The sequence below is a fragment of the Azolla caroliniana genome, unplaced genomic scaffold, assembly GCF_043228905.1.
Source record: "Azolla caroliniana isolate FFs.n. ecotype wild unplaced genomic scaffold, voAzoCaro1.0.p SCAF_153, whole genome shotgun sequence".
NCBI classification, from domain to species: Eukaryota; Viridiplantae; Streptophyta; class Polypodiopsida; order Salviniales; family Salviniaceae; genus Azolla; species Azolla caroliniana.
In genome coordinates, this window is record NW_028230588.1 from 19,882 (window position 1) to 37,485 (window position 17,604).

The window sequence follows — 17,604 nt, forward strand, 5'->3', positions numbered from 1 at the left end:
TATTTCAGTAAAAGAGCTTAGAAACTCCCTTCTTTATTTTATCACTTCATTTGTAAATTTTCACCCCTGTCTTACCAAGAAGAGGCGCGCGGGCAGGCTCACACACACATACACACACGGATACAAACACGAAGCATTCCCAAATTGAATAAGTATTTTAGAGGGGACTTAATGCAGGATCAGAAAAGAAGCTTTTTGCTTTTCTCTCTCAGACTGCGCCTTCTTGAATGTCTATTAAGTATCTAATTTATCACCATTTAAGTAAAGGAAAATCGCGCGTCATTAATTTGGAAAGATTTGGGTCGGAGATAGAAAGAGAGAGCGAGAGAGATCACACATAAACAAGGAAGAAAATCGGAGAAGAAATGAAAAGAGAAATACTTTACTAAGTAGTACTGGCAAGAGATCAAATCCGGGCAATAACTCTTGCTTTCTAGTCTCTCTCTCTCTCTCTTCCTCTCTCTCCTCTTTCTTTCTCTGTACAGTATTCATATTGTACCTTCTTTTCTGCATCAAATTTATGTGTAAGAGAGGCTGCTTGTTAACGTCACAGGATTCTTTCATCTTCTGCTTCTCTTCTGAGTAAGACATTCTTCTCCCGTATACATATACTACTAATACATATGCATCTACGTATGTATTTATCTCTATATATGATGATGTATATGTTTATAGCTGTAGCTTTGCCATAATCTACATGAAAAAAGTAGAAGGTTCAGTTCTGAATTGTATGGAGATGTAAGGCAAATCTGAGTACAGACAATAATTTAACAGCCCGCTAGAGAAAATCGCTGACGTTGTTGTGCAGAAGATTGAGCACACAGCCAGGGCAAGAAGGAAGAAGCAAAAACAAAGAAAGCAATAAAAAAGGCGAAGAAATAGAAGCAAGAAATAAGAAGAAGAAAAGGAAAGGTGCAAGAATCTGGAAGATTCAACACATTACCAAGAAGAACGTTATCATACGATCGGGTGATGTATTTCTTGCTAATATTACCTTGAAGAGAGCAAAACAGCAAAAAGCAGACTATCCTAATGAGAAGGTGCATTCCTTGATGGTATAATATTCTCGAAGAAGAAGACGAAAGGGAAGGAGCCTCCTTGTCATCAGATGATACTTATCGTTCTAATGTATGTATCGTTTAGATCTACTATTAATAATATTCCTGCATCATAGGAGAAGAAAACCATCTCTCTAATCAGAGATTAATATCATTGCATCACGAAGAGCACTATGAACCTGTTAACCAGGAGGCTTCTGTAATAATTGAAAGTAATAATCTATATAATGATGATGCAATTTTTAGTATTTATATCATCTGCTAGATCTGTGAAAGCCATTGTATCCAAACCCATTCACAGAGAACAGAAAAACGAGTTATGCAACAGCAGCAATAGATTAGAGTAGCTGTTTAATGTCTGGATACGCACTGGTATTTGCAGAACAGACATAAGCGTACTTCTGTAGACGAAAGGGTGCCTTATGATCAGATGATGCATTCCTTGCTTTTGTCTTCCAGATCTGTGAGTATCATCGCACCTTCCAAAAAGAAGAATAGGATTAGCCGTAGCGGATCATCATCGTCATCATCTTCATCAGCTGTGTATAATAATTGTAATTTTATTAGTAAACCCATTGATCATCATACCATTGTAGCCAAAGCCTGTGCTTTCGATGAGATGCGCACAAATTCTGATTCAGAAGCAAGTTCAGCAGGAGGAGCGGAAAGAACCAATCCAGAAGCTAGACTAGAAACGGACCAATTTCATCTTGTCTCTGGCAATAAATCTTCAAGTTCTGATGAGGTTAATGGCCTAGGAGGAGGCGGAGGTAATATTGCTGCATTAAACGTGAAAGATCTGTTAACAGACTGTGTTATGTCAGTTTGTCAAGGCAGATGGCAAAGATCCTTGGAACTTCTTCGGGTTTTGAAAGAGAAATCTTCTGCAGATAATGGCGATGGAGGAGATCAGAGAATGGTCTCACAATTCACAGCCGTTCTCTCAGCAAGAATACAAGAGACGTCGACCTACAACGCTGAATATAGATCATGGATGCAGAGGCACGAATTAGAAGGCAATACAACAAGGTTAGATAACATAGCCATGGATGCTATGCAGAATATTGATGAAGAAGGAATTCAAAATGCAAGTCTTTCTTTCAACCAGGTAACACCATATCTGAGATTCTTACACCTCACTGCCAACCAAGCCATTTTAGAAGCTGTGGAAAGGAAGCAGAGAATTCATGTAGTTGATATAGAGATAATGCAAGGTTTGCAATGGCCGCCATTCATGCAAGCTATGGCTGAGCGAGATGGGGGTCCTCCTATGCTCCTTAAAATTACAGGTGGTGGGAGAGAGAGACGAGTATTAGAACAAGTTGGGGAAAGATTAAGAAAATTTGCCGAGTCAGTTGGTATTGAAGGTTTTGAATATGATGTTTTGGAATATGGAGTCAATAATAATATCAACTCTACATCAGCTCATCATGGTCCTCGACTACGGCCCTTGTTTCGAAGTGGAAATGAAGAAGAAGATGATGATGATGAAGAAGAAGAATGTGAAACTATGGTTGTCAATTGCATTTTGCAAGTGGGAGATATGCCATGGAATTATAGCATGGGGGATCAAAGTGTAACCTCATTATTTCCTTCTGCTTCTTCAAATTTGCCTTCTTCCTGTTTGTCTTCTATATGTTCTTCATGGATGATGTTATCTGATGTGCTAATGAGGTATCGGCCTTTCCTTGTCACCATAGCCGAGCCAGAAGTAGATTTCTCAAGCTCCTCTTCATTTGAGATTCGTTTCGCTCAAGCTGTCCGGCATTACTCAGCAATATTTGAGTCTTTGGATGCAACATTGCCTCCCTCATGCCAACATCGCGCAATCGTAGAGAATGTGTGGCTCAGATCTCAAATTGCCAGTCTTCTGCTCCATGGCAACAACAATAGGAATGATAACAATGCTGGCCAATTATATGGCCAAGTCGGACCGAATTCTTTTAATAATGGCTGTAGAAATGGTCTTCTTTATCAAAGCTTTACTTGTAGCTCATCGTGGCGAGCTTCTTTGTGTTCACGTGGTTTTGAGGCGATTCCATTGAGTGAGTTTGCTATATCGCAGGCACGTCTTCTCCTTCGTCTTCGATATCCCTCAGAAGGTTACCGTCTCCGACAGTTTTACAATAATAATAATGCTTCAGGTGGGGATCAACATTGCCTTGCCTTGGGATGGCAAGATACTCCTCTCTTCACTGTCTCTGCTTGGAAATCCCCGTCATCATCATAAATGTGATCACGAAGGAGTCTTCACCATCTCTTTGTATGAGCAAGCCACTAATTTTAATTTGATCACATTCAGACCATGACCCCTCGCTTTCTGTAATTTCCGTACTTGCTAACTTTTGACCTATCACTAATTCTTCATCAATTTTATTGCCCATGCATCATGTATTACAATACTCCCCCCTTCTATACCTTAAAAAAAGTGGTTGAGATAGTTTGATCATGATGATATGTTTGAAGGATATGAACCCTGATCAGGGATCACGGACCATGGACCTAGTCACATGAATTTTGCTATAAATTCAATTAACCGACTGGTGTTATGTGTCTAACCAATGGCTCCTACCTGAGTACTCAAAGGTCACGTAATTCTGTCTAACTAAATCTTTGAATAAATTTTAGATGCAGTAGAAAGAAAATCGACCTAATAGGTAATGGACACGACTATGACGAAAAGGAAATTACATTTCAATGCGGAACCTGTTTTAGATTAGTGCAAGCTGCTGTTAGATGGTAAACTGTGAGTTAGTTACAGACATCTAAAAATGTACCAGGGCGATGGTCTAGCGTAGTAGCTGGTCCTTTACTTGCGCTGAGCTTTTAGTGTTAATAGTATTGCAACTATATATGAAGCACGTGTTTGTTAACTAATGCGAAGTAGTGTTTTTTTTTTAAACAATAAATAAATAATATTAGAGGAGCACGTAGCGAGAGTAATGTGTAAACTATGACAGCCATTAACAGGAGGTTTTATGCCCCTAAGTATCCCTCGTAGATGTATGGGTAATGTTTGGTGATGCCACACTCTCTATACGCAACGTTAATTTATGTCGGGACAGAATCAACAAAGATTTGTCATTATATAATTGGATCTGAGTAGTGGAATGTTGAACTTATTTGCAAAACCACTTAATTCTAGCATCCAACACCTTCTATATTAGAATCTAGATGATTGTTTGGTCAACCATAGTCCATTGGGAGAAGATGAAATGGTATGGGTTTAATATCTCTAGCTTTTTCATGTGTTGAAAGATGCCCTAATGTGGAATGCTGCTTGATACTTGTACCTCAAGCTTTTAAGTTTATGTCCAACATTGCACGAGGTGCACGAGGAGATGGATTGGGGCTACTAACATATGACATTGGTAGATAGGGAAGTATTTTTTAAGAGAGACGTAAGGCTTACCCATTGGGTTTTATTATAACATGTTGTGACCTAAATCTCCCGGCCTATTACTACATCTGCAATGCATGAGAATGAGAGACACATGTGAGGAGGTAATGGGTTCGATGCAGTTCACTACCAATGTGGTAATGTGTTATAACTTATAACTTATGTGTAGTTTTTTGACTCTCGAGTATTATGAAGGGGGTAACCTAGCTTTTGCTTTCATGAGTAGTTTAATTAGTTCAATAGGTAGGCACGCCGCACACACGACACCCACAATAATACTTTAAGAAATAGAAAAAGATAGAAGAGAGAGAGGCATGGCCCTAAAGCTTCCCAAATGCCCTCGTCGATGAATCGAGATTCAAACGTTCTTTCCTCACCACTTCTGCATCAGAGGCCATCGCCATGAACGCTCTTCTGTGCAGGAGCCTCACTGCTTCTGCTCCCCCTTCTTCAGAAACGAGTCCAAGTCTCGGTCTTCAAGCAGCATTTCGTCATCTGCATTGTTCCTCATTGAGGCGAACAAGATCAAATCAAACATTCTTCTCTTCCTCTCCTTCTCTCCTCACCATAGCACCTCGACTTGGCCGAGTTATGAACGTTACCAGGAGCGATTACGATTCCGGTTCAGCACAGTCGTCCTCTTCTCCTTCCAAAGGTGCGTATCAGCTATCTCCATTTATCGTTCGTTCACATAAATTTTGGTTCAATTTATGCCACTTCCTTCACTATTTTGATTCAATGTATCATACCTTGTACTATCTTGATCGATTTCACCATTTCTTTAACTGGTTGATCCCTTGTCCAATTCTAGTTCTACTATAACAGGTAATATACCTCAAATTTTCATGATGACTGACTATGCAAAGTTTTTACTTTCCATTGTAGTTTCATTTTGTAGATCAAAGTTGATGGTTTTTGCTTTTGGTTGGACTGTGACTGTACAATCTCTGGAACGATTCCATTCTAATTCATTTTGTAGTTTAACGTTTTGGAAATCAAATAATGCTACAGGTTTGACCATTCAAGTTAAATTTGTTAGATTGTCAAAAGTTCCATTCTTTTGCGTTTATTTAGATTTGAATTTTGATAAAAAAAGTGATTGGACATTGAACTAATTGGTGTAGATTTCTAGTTAGTCTGCTATTAGCTATGGCATTGCTAGTTCTAAAGGGGATGTGTGTGCTGAACAATTGGCTATAGCGTTATCCCGGGAGCCAGGATCAAATTTTTATTCACGAGAAAGAGTAAATAAAATGTGACTCATGTAGGTCAACAAAATTATTCGAATAGCAATGTGTGTGAAAAGTTCGAGGTAGAAAGATTAAGATGTGGCTCGTGTAGGTGAACAAAATTATTTGAATAGCAATGTGTGTGAAAAGTTTCAAATTGGTTTGGAATGATTCCATGTCATACTGGTGCCAATCCAGGCATGTCTTGGTATTCTTGAGGGAGCTTGCAGGCTCTCTATGTGTGAGAAGAAGCCCTTCTCCCAGATAATGCAATATCAGGTATGGGTGAGTAAATTTAATTAGACTTGTTTTTTATATCCATCATCCAAAGGATCTTGCAAACAATGTTGCATAGGCCGGAATTTCTAGTAGAGGTTCTTGATTAGGGTTTGTAATGTATGTTTGTACTTTTAAGATCCATCCTACAAAAAATTCTACTAGACGTATGCATTCACATAAGAGTGTTAGCCATGGAATGCAAACAATGATGTGTGACATGCGGATATTTTCAAGGAAATTCTGCAGGTTTTCCACATACGAGGACAAAACAGTATGAGAAAAGATTACTTAAGAGTGAAGTTTATTTTAGACATCTTGTTGATCATCTTCCAGAGATTCCCCAAAAGAATAGATCAGAATAGTGGGTATGGAGGCAAAGAATATCTCATAGGCTTGTGTGATGTATGTTTGTGAAGTCTCTCAATGTGAAAAAACAAATCATTCACTCATATATGATGCGATGTACATGGATGGAATAGGCTGTCAGTGGATGATCTCAATAGAAGTGCCATTTTCTCATTTCTTGAATCAGGTACTGAGCTGTATTCTAGTGTGGAAAAAATATGAGATTTAATTCTAACAAGGTGATGCTTTATCTGTTATATCTACAGATTTCTTCGGGAATCATCTTTTCCTGCTGACCCTTGTGGATTCATGAAATTTTGTTTTTGCTTTTAATTGTTAATAGAAATATTTTGATGCAAAATTTTAGATCTATTGCTGTTTGAGAAATGTAAAGCTGAATATATACACACTACCTACAAAGATTGAGTGTAAACAGAGAGTTAATTTAATGTACACATTATGAGAATCCTCATAATTATAGAATGCAATCCATTGCGATAATCACTAATTAATACAATTGTAAGATATTCCATCCTTCGTTCCTTGGCATTCACCAATTATTGACTGCACTTTATATGACATGGGAAGGCATTATAATGGAATGTACTTTGTTTACAGTTGTACTAGAAATTTGGAAGAATGCAGAAGCTGTATGTTTCGATGTTGATAGCACAGTGTGTTTAGATGAAGGTCTTGATGCACTAGGAGAATTTTGTGGTGCTGGGGAAGCTGTAGCAGCATTGACAAACAGGTTTTGATTATTTTTACCAATTTATTCAGAATTTATATCAATTTTGAGATTGGTTTTTGATCTTGAATATTTCGAATAGGGCCATGAGTGGAACTGTGCCATTTGAAGAAGCACTAGCTGCCCGCTTGTCCTTATTTAAGCCATCTTTAATACATCTACAGGATTTTATTGCCAGCAATCCTCCCAAGTAAGTATTAAACTGTCCCTGTATTATGTACCATGGCATGTGTCCATTACCCTCTTTTCGTTGTAAAACAGTAACTATTTCAGCTATTTTTAGTGTTGTTTCTGTTACTTGCTGCATACCTAAAAGATTTCTCTCAGAATTATATTGTTCATGGATACAGTGGCTTGTCTCCCCTGATTTATTGTTAGGCAGTGTGTCGTATCATGCCTTGTGTTGGTTATTTTACCTTCTAGAATGCAGGAAGCATTGGCTGTGCCAATACATGTCTTTCGCTGATAAAATTTTGTTTCCAGAATTACACCTGGCATCAAAGAGCTCTTTCACAAGCTTCAATCAAAAGGAAAGGTTGTCTACCTTGTATCTGGGGGCTTCCGTCAAATAATAGCTGTAAGTAATTATTTTTGGGCAACCAAATTTATATACAAGCAATATTTATCTCATTATCGAAGAGATCGTTCATTACAACGATGAATACATTGAAATTTAAGATGTGCAAGAAAATTAAGGTAATGACAAATCTTACATCTATGAATCTGCAATGTTCATTCTATGGATTGCGCATTGTTGCAGTATAGATATCTTTTCTTTTGGTAAGATATGAATACAACCATGTGTCAACTTGGAAACTATGAAATCTTGCTGTTTAATAGACTGTGGTTTCTTTCAAGTGTCAACCGTAACATTCACACATTACTCTTGAGGTTTATAATTTCTTGATAAGAATTGTGAGTGTTAGATTTATTTTGACTATCTTCTCTGTGTATAATGCAGAGTCTTAAAAAAACATCAGATATCATTTGATTTTGCTTCATAGCATTTCTCAATTTCCAGTCACTCAAAAGTAGAGAATGTGGTGTAAATTTTTACAATCCATAGTATAATTAATGATTGCAATTTCGTTTACGATGCATGCAGCCAGTTGCTGAAATTCTGAATATCCCAGATGAGCGTATATTTGCCAACAGGTTGCTTTTTGATAAGCATGGTGCCTATGCCGGTTTTGATGCCAACGAGCCCACATCAAGAAGTGGTGGAAAAGCTGCTGCTATTTCACAGATTAAGAAGGTATGAACAGCACTCTCACTTGAAGCTATAGTTTAGAAAATGGCCTACTTCATGGAGAATACAGTGAAGTCAAAACCCGTTCACTTGTACAATGATCTAATACATGTTTTGCTTGTTCAGCAATTTGACTACAGCAGGTTGGTCATGATTGGTGATGGAGCAACAGACCTTGAGGTAATGGCCATTCATTAACTTTGCTTCATCTACTTTATATAGACCATTAGATGTGCATGATGGTAGTTCGATATTTTACTTCCAAACTAATGTCATATCTCATGCTCTTATACATTACACATATTCAAGACTAATTCAATTTGCTGTTATGTTTTGGTTTGAAGGCTCGACAGCCTGGTGGTGCCAACATTTTTATATGCTATGCTGGAGTTCAGTTTCGGGAAAGTGTTGCAGCACAATCAGATTGGTGTGTGTTCAACTTTAATGATCTAATCTGCACTCTAGACTAGACCATTTGAATTTTCAACACTAAGAACAAGAAACTCTTTCATTGGTTTTTGATACCCCTAAAAGCCTTTATACTTCATGTAAAGGTTATATTAACAAATAACACGCAATGCTTAACATTGGAGGTTAGTTTTCGGTCATGCCTTTAGTGGTCCGACAATCAAATCCACCAATATGAATCAAAGTTGTATTCTTGATCCTTCAAAGGAACACATAAAAGTACTAATAATTTATTCATTTTCCTTTTACCTTCAAGTCAGTGTGGTAGTAGTTTAACTCCCACTCCACCCTGTATTTGGGAAAGGACATTGGACCTTTATTTCAAACAGAAAAGACATCTTGAGACTCTATCTTTCATTGACACAGACGTGGTCATATACCAAGAGGTCTACTGTAGAGTTTGTACACAAATTACAATCCTCATAAGTGAGCTCTATTACTATCAAGATCTGGCCTTACAATTACAATGTCGTGGGTGCCCTTCAGTCAAACGAATTCAGTAAACACACATCAGATGTAATATTTGATTGGCCAAATGAACATTTTCTATGATTTCAAATGTGCTGTCTATAATTAAATATTTATATTTATATTGCATTATATGTCATTTAAATATTGATGTGCCATCCATGAATTTCTAAGATGAGGAATGATTATGCATCTTGTTTTATTGCTTCCATGCTCAAATCCAAACTTCCGATCCTTCTAGCCTTAGGATGAGACTGATTGCTATTACTAGGTTTATGTCAGCAACGATCATTCTAGGGACTGCCCTATGAATGCTCTCTTGTAATCATAATTGATAATGGTAACCCCAACTCCTGTGTCTAGCATCAATTGTACAATGGCCCCATTGTTTATCATTTGGGAGAATTAAGCTCACATAATCAGTCTCAAATTGATTGGATTCCTACAGCATCCGATTATTCTAGAGTTTTCCTTTATGTTATTGTTACCTTGAGGTGTCCTGACAATAAGTTGTTCATAACCAACTTGTAATTGTCAATTTAAATCATTCCTAAGTAGTTGTGTCAAGGTTTGGGGTTGAGACTTACTACTAGTTCAATATTTGACTTTGAGATCAAGCTATAGATGTCTAGCCATTCAGCATGCCGCTACACATTTAGTTTTTGTTAGCAGAAGAGGGCGACCTTAACCTCTCTGTGTGTTGCAAACTACCCTTGCTATTAGGTTGTGGAGTTAAATTTTAATGCTTTGTCTTGTTGGGACTATTTCATATGATGGAAATCCCATTCCTCTAGCTAATCCCATCCTAGGTTTGCCTATCACTTGCGATAGCTTATTTTTGTTCCTTGTGGATCTATTATTGGACTTTTGGATATGTAGTCCAGAATTATTTATAAGGGTGATCTTTCTTGAAGGCCAATAGAGTACTATTGGACTTTGGTCAAGACCTACTCAAAACTCCATTCTACCTTTGGCTTTATACACACTAAGGTAGTGAAACCTATTGTGTCTTGGTTTAAACACAAAAAATGCATAATGGGAAAAGCCAGCTCATTAATGAACCAATAGTTGAGCACAAAGAAGATTGAGAATGCAACCAAGACAAAAGCAAATGGCCTCTGATAAAAAAACAAATTGGTACATTGATTCAATGCCGTTATATACAAAACAAAAGTGCCTAACAAACATTCCATAGAGGTTCAACTTCATTAATAAGGTACACAAGTGCTTCCTTAACACATGGACAAACTATTTGTGCTTACTAAGATTGAGTTTGGTAAATCTTTTCCTTTACAATGTCTTCTGGAGTTAACCACCTTATCTTTGAGATAATAAAACCTTTGCCAGCATTCTAGAGTTAGCATATTGACAGGCCCAATGGTATCCTGGTGTATATTCAAAAATGTACTGTGAGGAGAATCTGGTATATAGCCTACACATGAGGATGTTTTGGTGTAATTGTCTTCTACAGATTCATCCTGCTAATTTAGAAATTCACAATTTCACCTCTTTACTGAATTTGCTAAGCAACATGCACATAGTAGAGTCTTAAAGCCCTATATCCAACAGATTTCAAATATTCAATTTCTGTTTTTGACAAAGAGTAAGTGTTATATCCTCGATTATGATAAGATGTACCACCACTTAGTGGAAACTATAGCTATAACTTGCATTGAAACATTTTTGCTAGATTCTACACTGGTCAATATGTATTCTGGGTTACATAGAAGAATAAATCTTGCAACGCCATCATCTGCATATCCATGGATTTTTATTGCATCATCAGTAACATCAAGAAGAAGAAAATATATGCACATGGATTGGGATGATGACATAAAACAATAGCTAAAGCTTGAATGATCATCGACAAAAGAAAATAATATATATATACATAGTCAAATGATGATGTAACACATCAGCTAAATCTGGCACCATCATCATCAAGAAGAAGCCGGAAATATATGATTAAGTTACAACGATTTCACCATACATGCCTGCGGCTGCATGAGGCTCACAAAAGAACTTATAATTACCTTTCTCAGTAAGAACAACAACAAATTGCTCTCCCTGTTCATTCATATAATCCGAACGAGAGATCTTCTCTATCTCCACACTTTCCGGAACGCCATCTTTCTGAAAGATCACGTTATGTGGAAAACCTTTGTTATTGAAGAAGATTATTTTCTCGCCAGATGACACTGTCACGGAAGAAGGTACAAAATTTAGGCTTCCATCATCACTTCCCATTTTGATCGTTGTGGCTGCAAGAGAGGGGTACGCAGACAGAAGGATCGCCACAGCTGAAGATAGAGAAATCACTGCGGGAGCCAAATTTCGAAGAGGATGAAGAAAAGATACGATTTGAAGCCTTCTCCCGATATTTGATCCGCCATGGAAGGCCCGAGGAGAAGCAAGAGGTAGCTCTGTGCTTCGACTTGAGAGGGCGATCGATGTCGGGCAAACCCTAGAAAACACAGAGAAACTTGCCTGGTGTGAAGAAGCCATGGTTATATTAAATGTCATGGGGTAGAAATTCGATGAAATACCCCTCAGTTTTCCTTTATCTTTTTAAATGCCCCTTAAGTTTTCATCACAACCCAAAGGGCACACCTAATACACCGAAGATTTTGTAATCATGAAAAACTCTCATCCACGAAAATTTGGAAGCACAAAAGAACTCAGAAATACCCACCCGCCCATGAACTCTGCTCCGTCTCTCCAAGTCCCCTTTATGTGAATCCACGGTTATATAAACGTCTCTATGAGGAAACACTCAATGAACATAGTTCATTTTTGGCCAATTCTAGACATCCAAAGGTGCATGACACATGCACCTCACTTTTTTGGCTCCATTCTCACCATCGTTCTTCCTTATATTTTATTTAGTTAAAGCTACAACCAATTGTGAGGCATAAACCAACTAGTTGTCCCATGGGCATGTCAAGTGGCGATCGTCCAATAGTCATAAAAATAAGCTCATTATCTAATGTAATGTTCTTCTTATGTATCGCGTTGTGTTCATTCTTCTTGTCCCTCTACTCGGTAGTCTAGTATAATCAAATGCTCAAGGTCTGGAGGATAGTTAAGTAAGTTAGTTAATTTAAGCTATTAATTATGTGTGCATCTCAGTTTGAGTTGGTCGCTCAAGCAATAGGGACACTCTTGTCTTTTGTCCTCCCAACCCAACACTTTGGAGTTGGCCACCTTCAACCACCTAGCAAACCTACTATCTAAGCATGTAGAACCTTAGAAGATAGGATGAACCAATTCTATGCTTGCCCTCTATAACCCGAGTTGCATTGGCTCACCTCTTGTAGCCAACCACAACTCACTCAACCTTAGTTAAGCATACTTTGGTATGAACTTCCCATTGATTAAGGGGGTATGATTTTGGGCAAGCAATAATGTATCAATTCAAAAAGACGAATCATTTTACATTCATTGCTCTAAATCCATCTTGGGTGAAGAAACGGAAGGCCGAATACTCATAAATGTGGTTCCCTTTGCACGAGCTCTTGAATGACATTGCTTTGAATCATGGTTCACAATTTATCTTACATTTTTAGAAGTCCCCCTTTCAACTCCTCGAGACCTAAACCAAACTACCATCATTTTTAGAAGCTCCTCTTTCAACTCCTCATACTGATGACCAAATAAAACAAATAAATAGATCCTTGCGTAATATGTTTGGTACATGGTGAGTTTTCTACAAAATAACTTTATTCAAATTGTATTGCTTGTAAAGGTTTGCCTACAACAAACACCCTATGTTCTTGAATCAAAGTGACCTTATTATTGGCTAATTATGGTTTCCATCCACATATCAATGTGGTTATCTTTGCTAGTTCTAAAGGCCCTTCTATAGAAGAATGCAACATGGTACTAAAGGAGATTCATCACAACATGATTGTTAAGGTCATCCACGCAAATTTTAAGGCATAAGGATAAAGTTGATTGGTGATGACCACCTCGTTAAGTCAGCCTTAGTGTTCATAGACTTCACCTACAACAATACCCTACATTCTTTAATCACGATGACTTTGTTACTTGTTGATCATGGTTTCCATTAATGTTTCCACGTTGAACACATGTTGATAATTGAGGAGGTTTATGACAATTTGGCCATCAAGCTCATCCACACCCAAGAAAGACATATGGATGAAGTTGATAATTGACAAACAACCTCACCAAATTTCAAAGCTAAGATAAATCCTAGTGATGACAACCTTTGCTATAAATAAACTTTTGGCCTTTTGCCTCGCCCACCCCATTTTTGAATTGATGACGTTTCCATGAGATACTCCCAAAACCTTATCACATGTCTTTGATCCTTGATGGCCAACCTATGATGGAACTCGAGGTTGGGGATGAGCATGAAGATGAAGAAATCACATTGGTTGTAAATCAAGTATCTAGTATTGCAAAGCGTATGCCCATCATATAAAGATACTCGGGAGCTAGGTGACCACCTCGACAAATTGGAAGTGCACACTTTGGGAATTCTACCTTCTAAACCCGCTCCTCTTGGAAGTCCACGATAGAGGAGGAGATGATTTCGCAACTACCAATGAGTGAGGGAGTTGTAGAGTTATTTGGAGATATAAATATTCCAAGTGGATTCTTCAATGAATGCAAGACCAAGTAGTTGTTGGCATTGTGACCGATCAATCCAAAGGAACAATTTGATTAACCCAAACGCGGTGGATCAATGGTTGCAAAGGCAAGGCAAGGGCTTGTTAAAGAATGCAAATGGTTTTCGATAGTCTAGTAACCGAAGCATGAAGTAATGAATGGTTTTCGATAGTCTCGTAAGGACATGTTTATCTTTGTTAGGGTGGGCCCATTGGATATTAATTATGTTGGGAGGATGGCATCGTCGCCATTTGCGGTAGATCAGTCACTCAATGAAAACCGGACACACACACACACACACACCAGATGTAAAAGTCTGACGAAGAAGACAAGGAAACGAAGAGTGCGTGTGTGGGGGGGGGGGGGGACCATTTTGTTACTTGACACGTGGGGGAAAAATAAAGAAAAAGAGCACAACTTAAAGATCGAACAAACCCAGCACTTTAAAGAAAAAGAAGAAAGAAGCAGCAACAGCATCTTCTTTTCACACACGTGGACACACACGAGAACCACCAAAAATCTCCCGCCCTACAGAATACACACTCACTCAAAAGAACGGGGAGAACATTAGAAATTTAGAAGAAGAAGAAGAAGAAGAAGAAGAAGGAAGGAAGAAAGAAGGAAGAAGGCAATCCCGCCATGCCTCCTCCTCTGCTCTCTTTCTCCTTCTTCACATTCCTCTTCCTCTTCCTCCTTCTTGTCTGCTCCCCCGCTTGCTGTGGCGGAGACGACGCCTCATCCTCCTCTCGGGATGAGAAGCATCATCATCATCATCATCATCATCATCTCGTCTCTGGGAGCGACTCTCCCTACGACCATGGCCTTCTCCACCTGCTGCCTCTGCCTCTGCCTCTGACTCTTCTTCACGAGAGTAGCAGCAGTAGGTATTGGCGTTTCTCGGCAGATGGAGGAGGAGATATACGTGCAGAGTATGATGATGATGAGGCTCCAGCTCCCTCACCATCTTCTTCTTCTTCTTCTTCTTCTTCTCCACCGCCCGCTTCGCCTCCGCCTCCGCCTCCTTCTCCACCTCCTCCTTCTCTATCGCCGCCACCTCCACCACCATCTCCATCTCCACCGCCTCCATCTCCACCTCCACCATCTCCACCGCCTCCTTCTCCCCCACCACCATCTCCATCTCCACCGCCTCCTTCTCCCCCACCACCATCTCCATCTCCACCGCCTCCTTCTCCCCCACCACCATCTGCATCTCCACCGCCTCCTTCTCCCCCACCGCCTTCTCCTCCACCTCCATCTCCTCCGCCGCCTTCTCCTCCACCTCCTTCTCCTCCGCCGCCATCTCCTCCACCTCCACCTCCATCTCCTCCTCCGCCTTCTCCTCCACCTCCACCTCCACCTCCATCTCCTCCTCCGCCTTCTCCTCCACCTCCACCTCCATCTCCTCCTCCGCCTTCTCCCCCGCCTCCGCCTCCATCTCCTCCTCCGCCACCTTCTCCTCCTCCACCTCCACCCCCGTCTCCGCCTCCTCCCGCCCCATTCGCTCTGCTCGCCTCCCTCTCCGTCTCCGCTGGATCCCTCTCCCCCGACTTTAGCCCGTCCATTCTCAACTACGCCGTCGCCGTCGACGCCGACGTCAGCTCCGTCACTGTCACCCCGCTTGTACCCGAGGATGTGGTAACAATTTAATAGAATTTGTAGTTCTGACTTGTCCTTCCAAAAACATCATTCCCCAGTTTTCTTTTAACCGTCCAATGTGGTTGGAACTTTGGGGGGGCGGGGAATTCCAGGTTGCTGCCGGTTACCTTCTGAGCGTGAATGGGACGGCCATCAAAAGCGGAGAGACCAGCTCTCAGTTGGCAGTTGGGCAGCCCGGAGAAACGTCCACAGTTCTCATCGACTTAGCGTCCAACGGTTATCAGCCCTCCACGTACACCCTGTCCTTTAGCCGAGGTAACCCCCGTACTCACGCACTTTTTTTTTCTTTCTTGTATCCATCTCCCAATTCACCCCATTTCACACTACTAATGATGTTTCCTTGTCTTACAGGCACTAGTGGTGCCAACGGTGGCCTCATCGCACTCATCATCATCCTCGCTCTCTTGGTGGTGGGAGCTATTGTCATTATCTTGTACAAGAAGGGTTGGATCCCTTGGTTTGCACCGAGATCCACTTCCGACTATCGGCCCTTATCTCAAGCCTAGCCCTTCCTCCTCCTCCTCCTCCTCCTCCCGGTAGTTTTGTAACCATCTATATGCTCTCAATGTAAGTGTCAACGAACAACTTTCACAATCTTTTGGTAGGATTGGGATCAGAATAGCTCTCGGTATTTCTCATTGTATATGATCTGATCCCCGTACTCTTTTTGCTATCCACCACACTCTGTCCCAGTCCCAGTGTTTGGGGATCCAAAGGATTTCATTTGAAATGTCTACCCTTGCCCTTATGTACCTCTCTACAAGAAGGATGTACCTCTTTTTACATTAACGTCCTGACTCCTTACTAAGAACTACTGGATAGTAGATTCTTCAAATCTACGTGTTACTTCATTGATGTTACAAGGTGAAAAAGTTTCCACATCTTGAAGACCAATTACTATCAGTAAATGAACATTGGCTATTTCATCAGTCTTTGCAACATGAATTTGTATGGTTAGGGTTCAGGTCATAAAATTGTCTATGTGGTTGTAGCACAATCTCACATTGTCTTGTTTACCATGGTGAGTCACTCTATTGAAGAGTGGACTTGTTAAGGATGGAGGTTAATGAAATACAAGTGTTAGGGATTTAAGAAAATTCACGTAATTAGCTAAATGCGATAGTAACACTTGATAAATAAAAAATTGGTAAAATTAAAATCTGCCTACGGTCTACCCAAGGAAAAGGTCCCCCCTGCTTGTTTCCATAAAGAATACAGTACACTAATTATACATAAAAAATTTGTGAGATTCTACAATTTCTTTTCCAAGAAAGTTTAAAATGTTGCTTCTCCAAAATATGCCCAGTGTCTTCGTAATTGAAGATATATTTTTAACTAATTGTAAATTTGTAATATAGAAACTTGTTTGACAGTGATGTGATCTCTTAACTAAATGGCTACAGGGCATGGCATATGCACTGTCTGTCGTTGTAGATCATCCAACTCCCTTCAATCATCTCATGATCACCACTATTGATTATGACAAGTGAAATAAGACCTGGTTATGATCAAACCATTCCCAACTGATAATCAAAGCATGTAACTTCAATCATCTGTTGATCGTGTGAGCTCTTCTATCAATGCCATGTTTGTATCTTAAAATAGTATAAGACATTGGTTTCTGTTGACTGTATACAGTGAGCAGTCACCTCCTCTCACTCTGAGCTTTTTTATCAATTTCAAGTGTACCTCTTTTGTTTTTTCTAAAACAAAATATCCTTCCATTAGTTTTTAAAAAACTCATAACTACAACATACAAAATATTTTTCCCAAGCCGGTCTTGTGTAAGAAAATGGCTGCGGAAACAAATCTATGTACTCCAAACCACGTCTACCTCTTTTAATATAATAAGACCTCAAAACTTAAGTTCTTGATAGAATTAAAACTTATGTTCTTAATGCATGCGTCCTTCAAAAGAAATATATATATAATGTGGAACCAATTCATTAACTTAAATTTGCCATCACATATCAACGAGGGAATGAAATACAATTTAAATGTCATCTCATATCAATGACAACATGCAAGATTTCGATTATTTGAAAAGGGCATTGGATCTAACACACATTCTT

At 39.4% G+C, this 17,604-nt stretch overlaps 4 protein-coding genes across 4 annotated transcripts; 3 read left to right on the plus strand and 1 right to left on the minus strand.

Annotated features, from left to right (window-relative positions):
* The first annotated feature begins 226 nt into the window (after nt 1-226).
* Nucleotides 227-3,429, plus strand: LOC147848992 (scarecrow-like protein 18). The gene has a single exon (XM_087337886.1). It carries the CDS (start codon nt 1,489-1,491, stop codon nt 3,286-3,288), a length of 1,800 nt encoding a protein of 599 aa, XP_087194012.1. The 5' UTR covers nt 227-1,488; the 3' UTR covers nt 3,289-3,429.
* A 1,387-nt stretch (nt 3,430-4,816) lies between these two features.
* Nucleotides 4,817-8,976, plus strand: LOC147848993 (phosphoserine phosphatase, chloroplastic-like). The gene is made up of 7 exons (XM_087337887.1): nt 4,817-5,113; nt 6,930-7,062; nt 7,142-7,249; nt 7,543-7,636; nt 8,165-8,314; nt 8,435-8,488; nt 8,653-8,976. Exons 1-7 carry the CDS (start codon nt 4,861-4,863, stop codon nt 8,776-8,778), a joined length of 918 nt encoding a protein of 305 aa, XP_087194013.1. The 5' UTR covers nt 4,817-4,860; the 3' UTR covers nt 8,779-8,976.
* A 2,152-nt stretch (nt 8,977-11,128) lies between these two features.
* On the minus strand, nt 11,129-11,837 carry LOC147848994 (plastocyanin-like). Its single transcript, XM_087337884.1, has one exon. The coding sequence runs from the start codon at nt 11,765-11,767 to the stop codon at nt 11,210-11,212; it is 558 nt and encodes a 185-aa protein (XP_087194010.1). The 5' UTR covers nt 11,768-11,837; the 3' UTR covers nt 11,129-11,209.
* Nucleotides 11,838-14,515: 2,678 nt separating this feature from the next.
* LOC147848995 (uncharacterized) lies at nt 14,516-16,317 on the plus strand. The gene is made up of 4 exons (XM_087337883.1): nt 14,516-15,116; nt 15,192-15,511; nt 15,625-15,787; nt 15,884-16,317. Exons 1-4 carry the CDS (start codon nt 14,516-14,518, stop codon nt 16,036-16,038), a joined length of 1,239 nt encoding a protein of 412 aa, XP_087194009.1. The 3' UTR covers nt 16,039-16,317.
* The last annotated feature ends 1,287 nt before the right edge of the window (nt 16,318-17,604 follow it).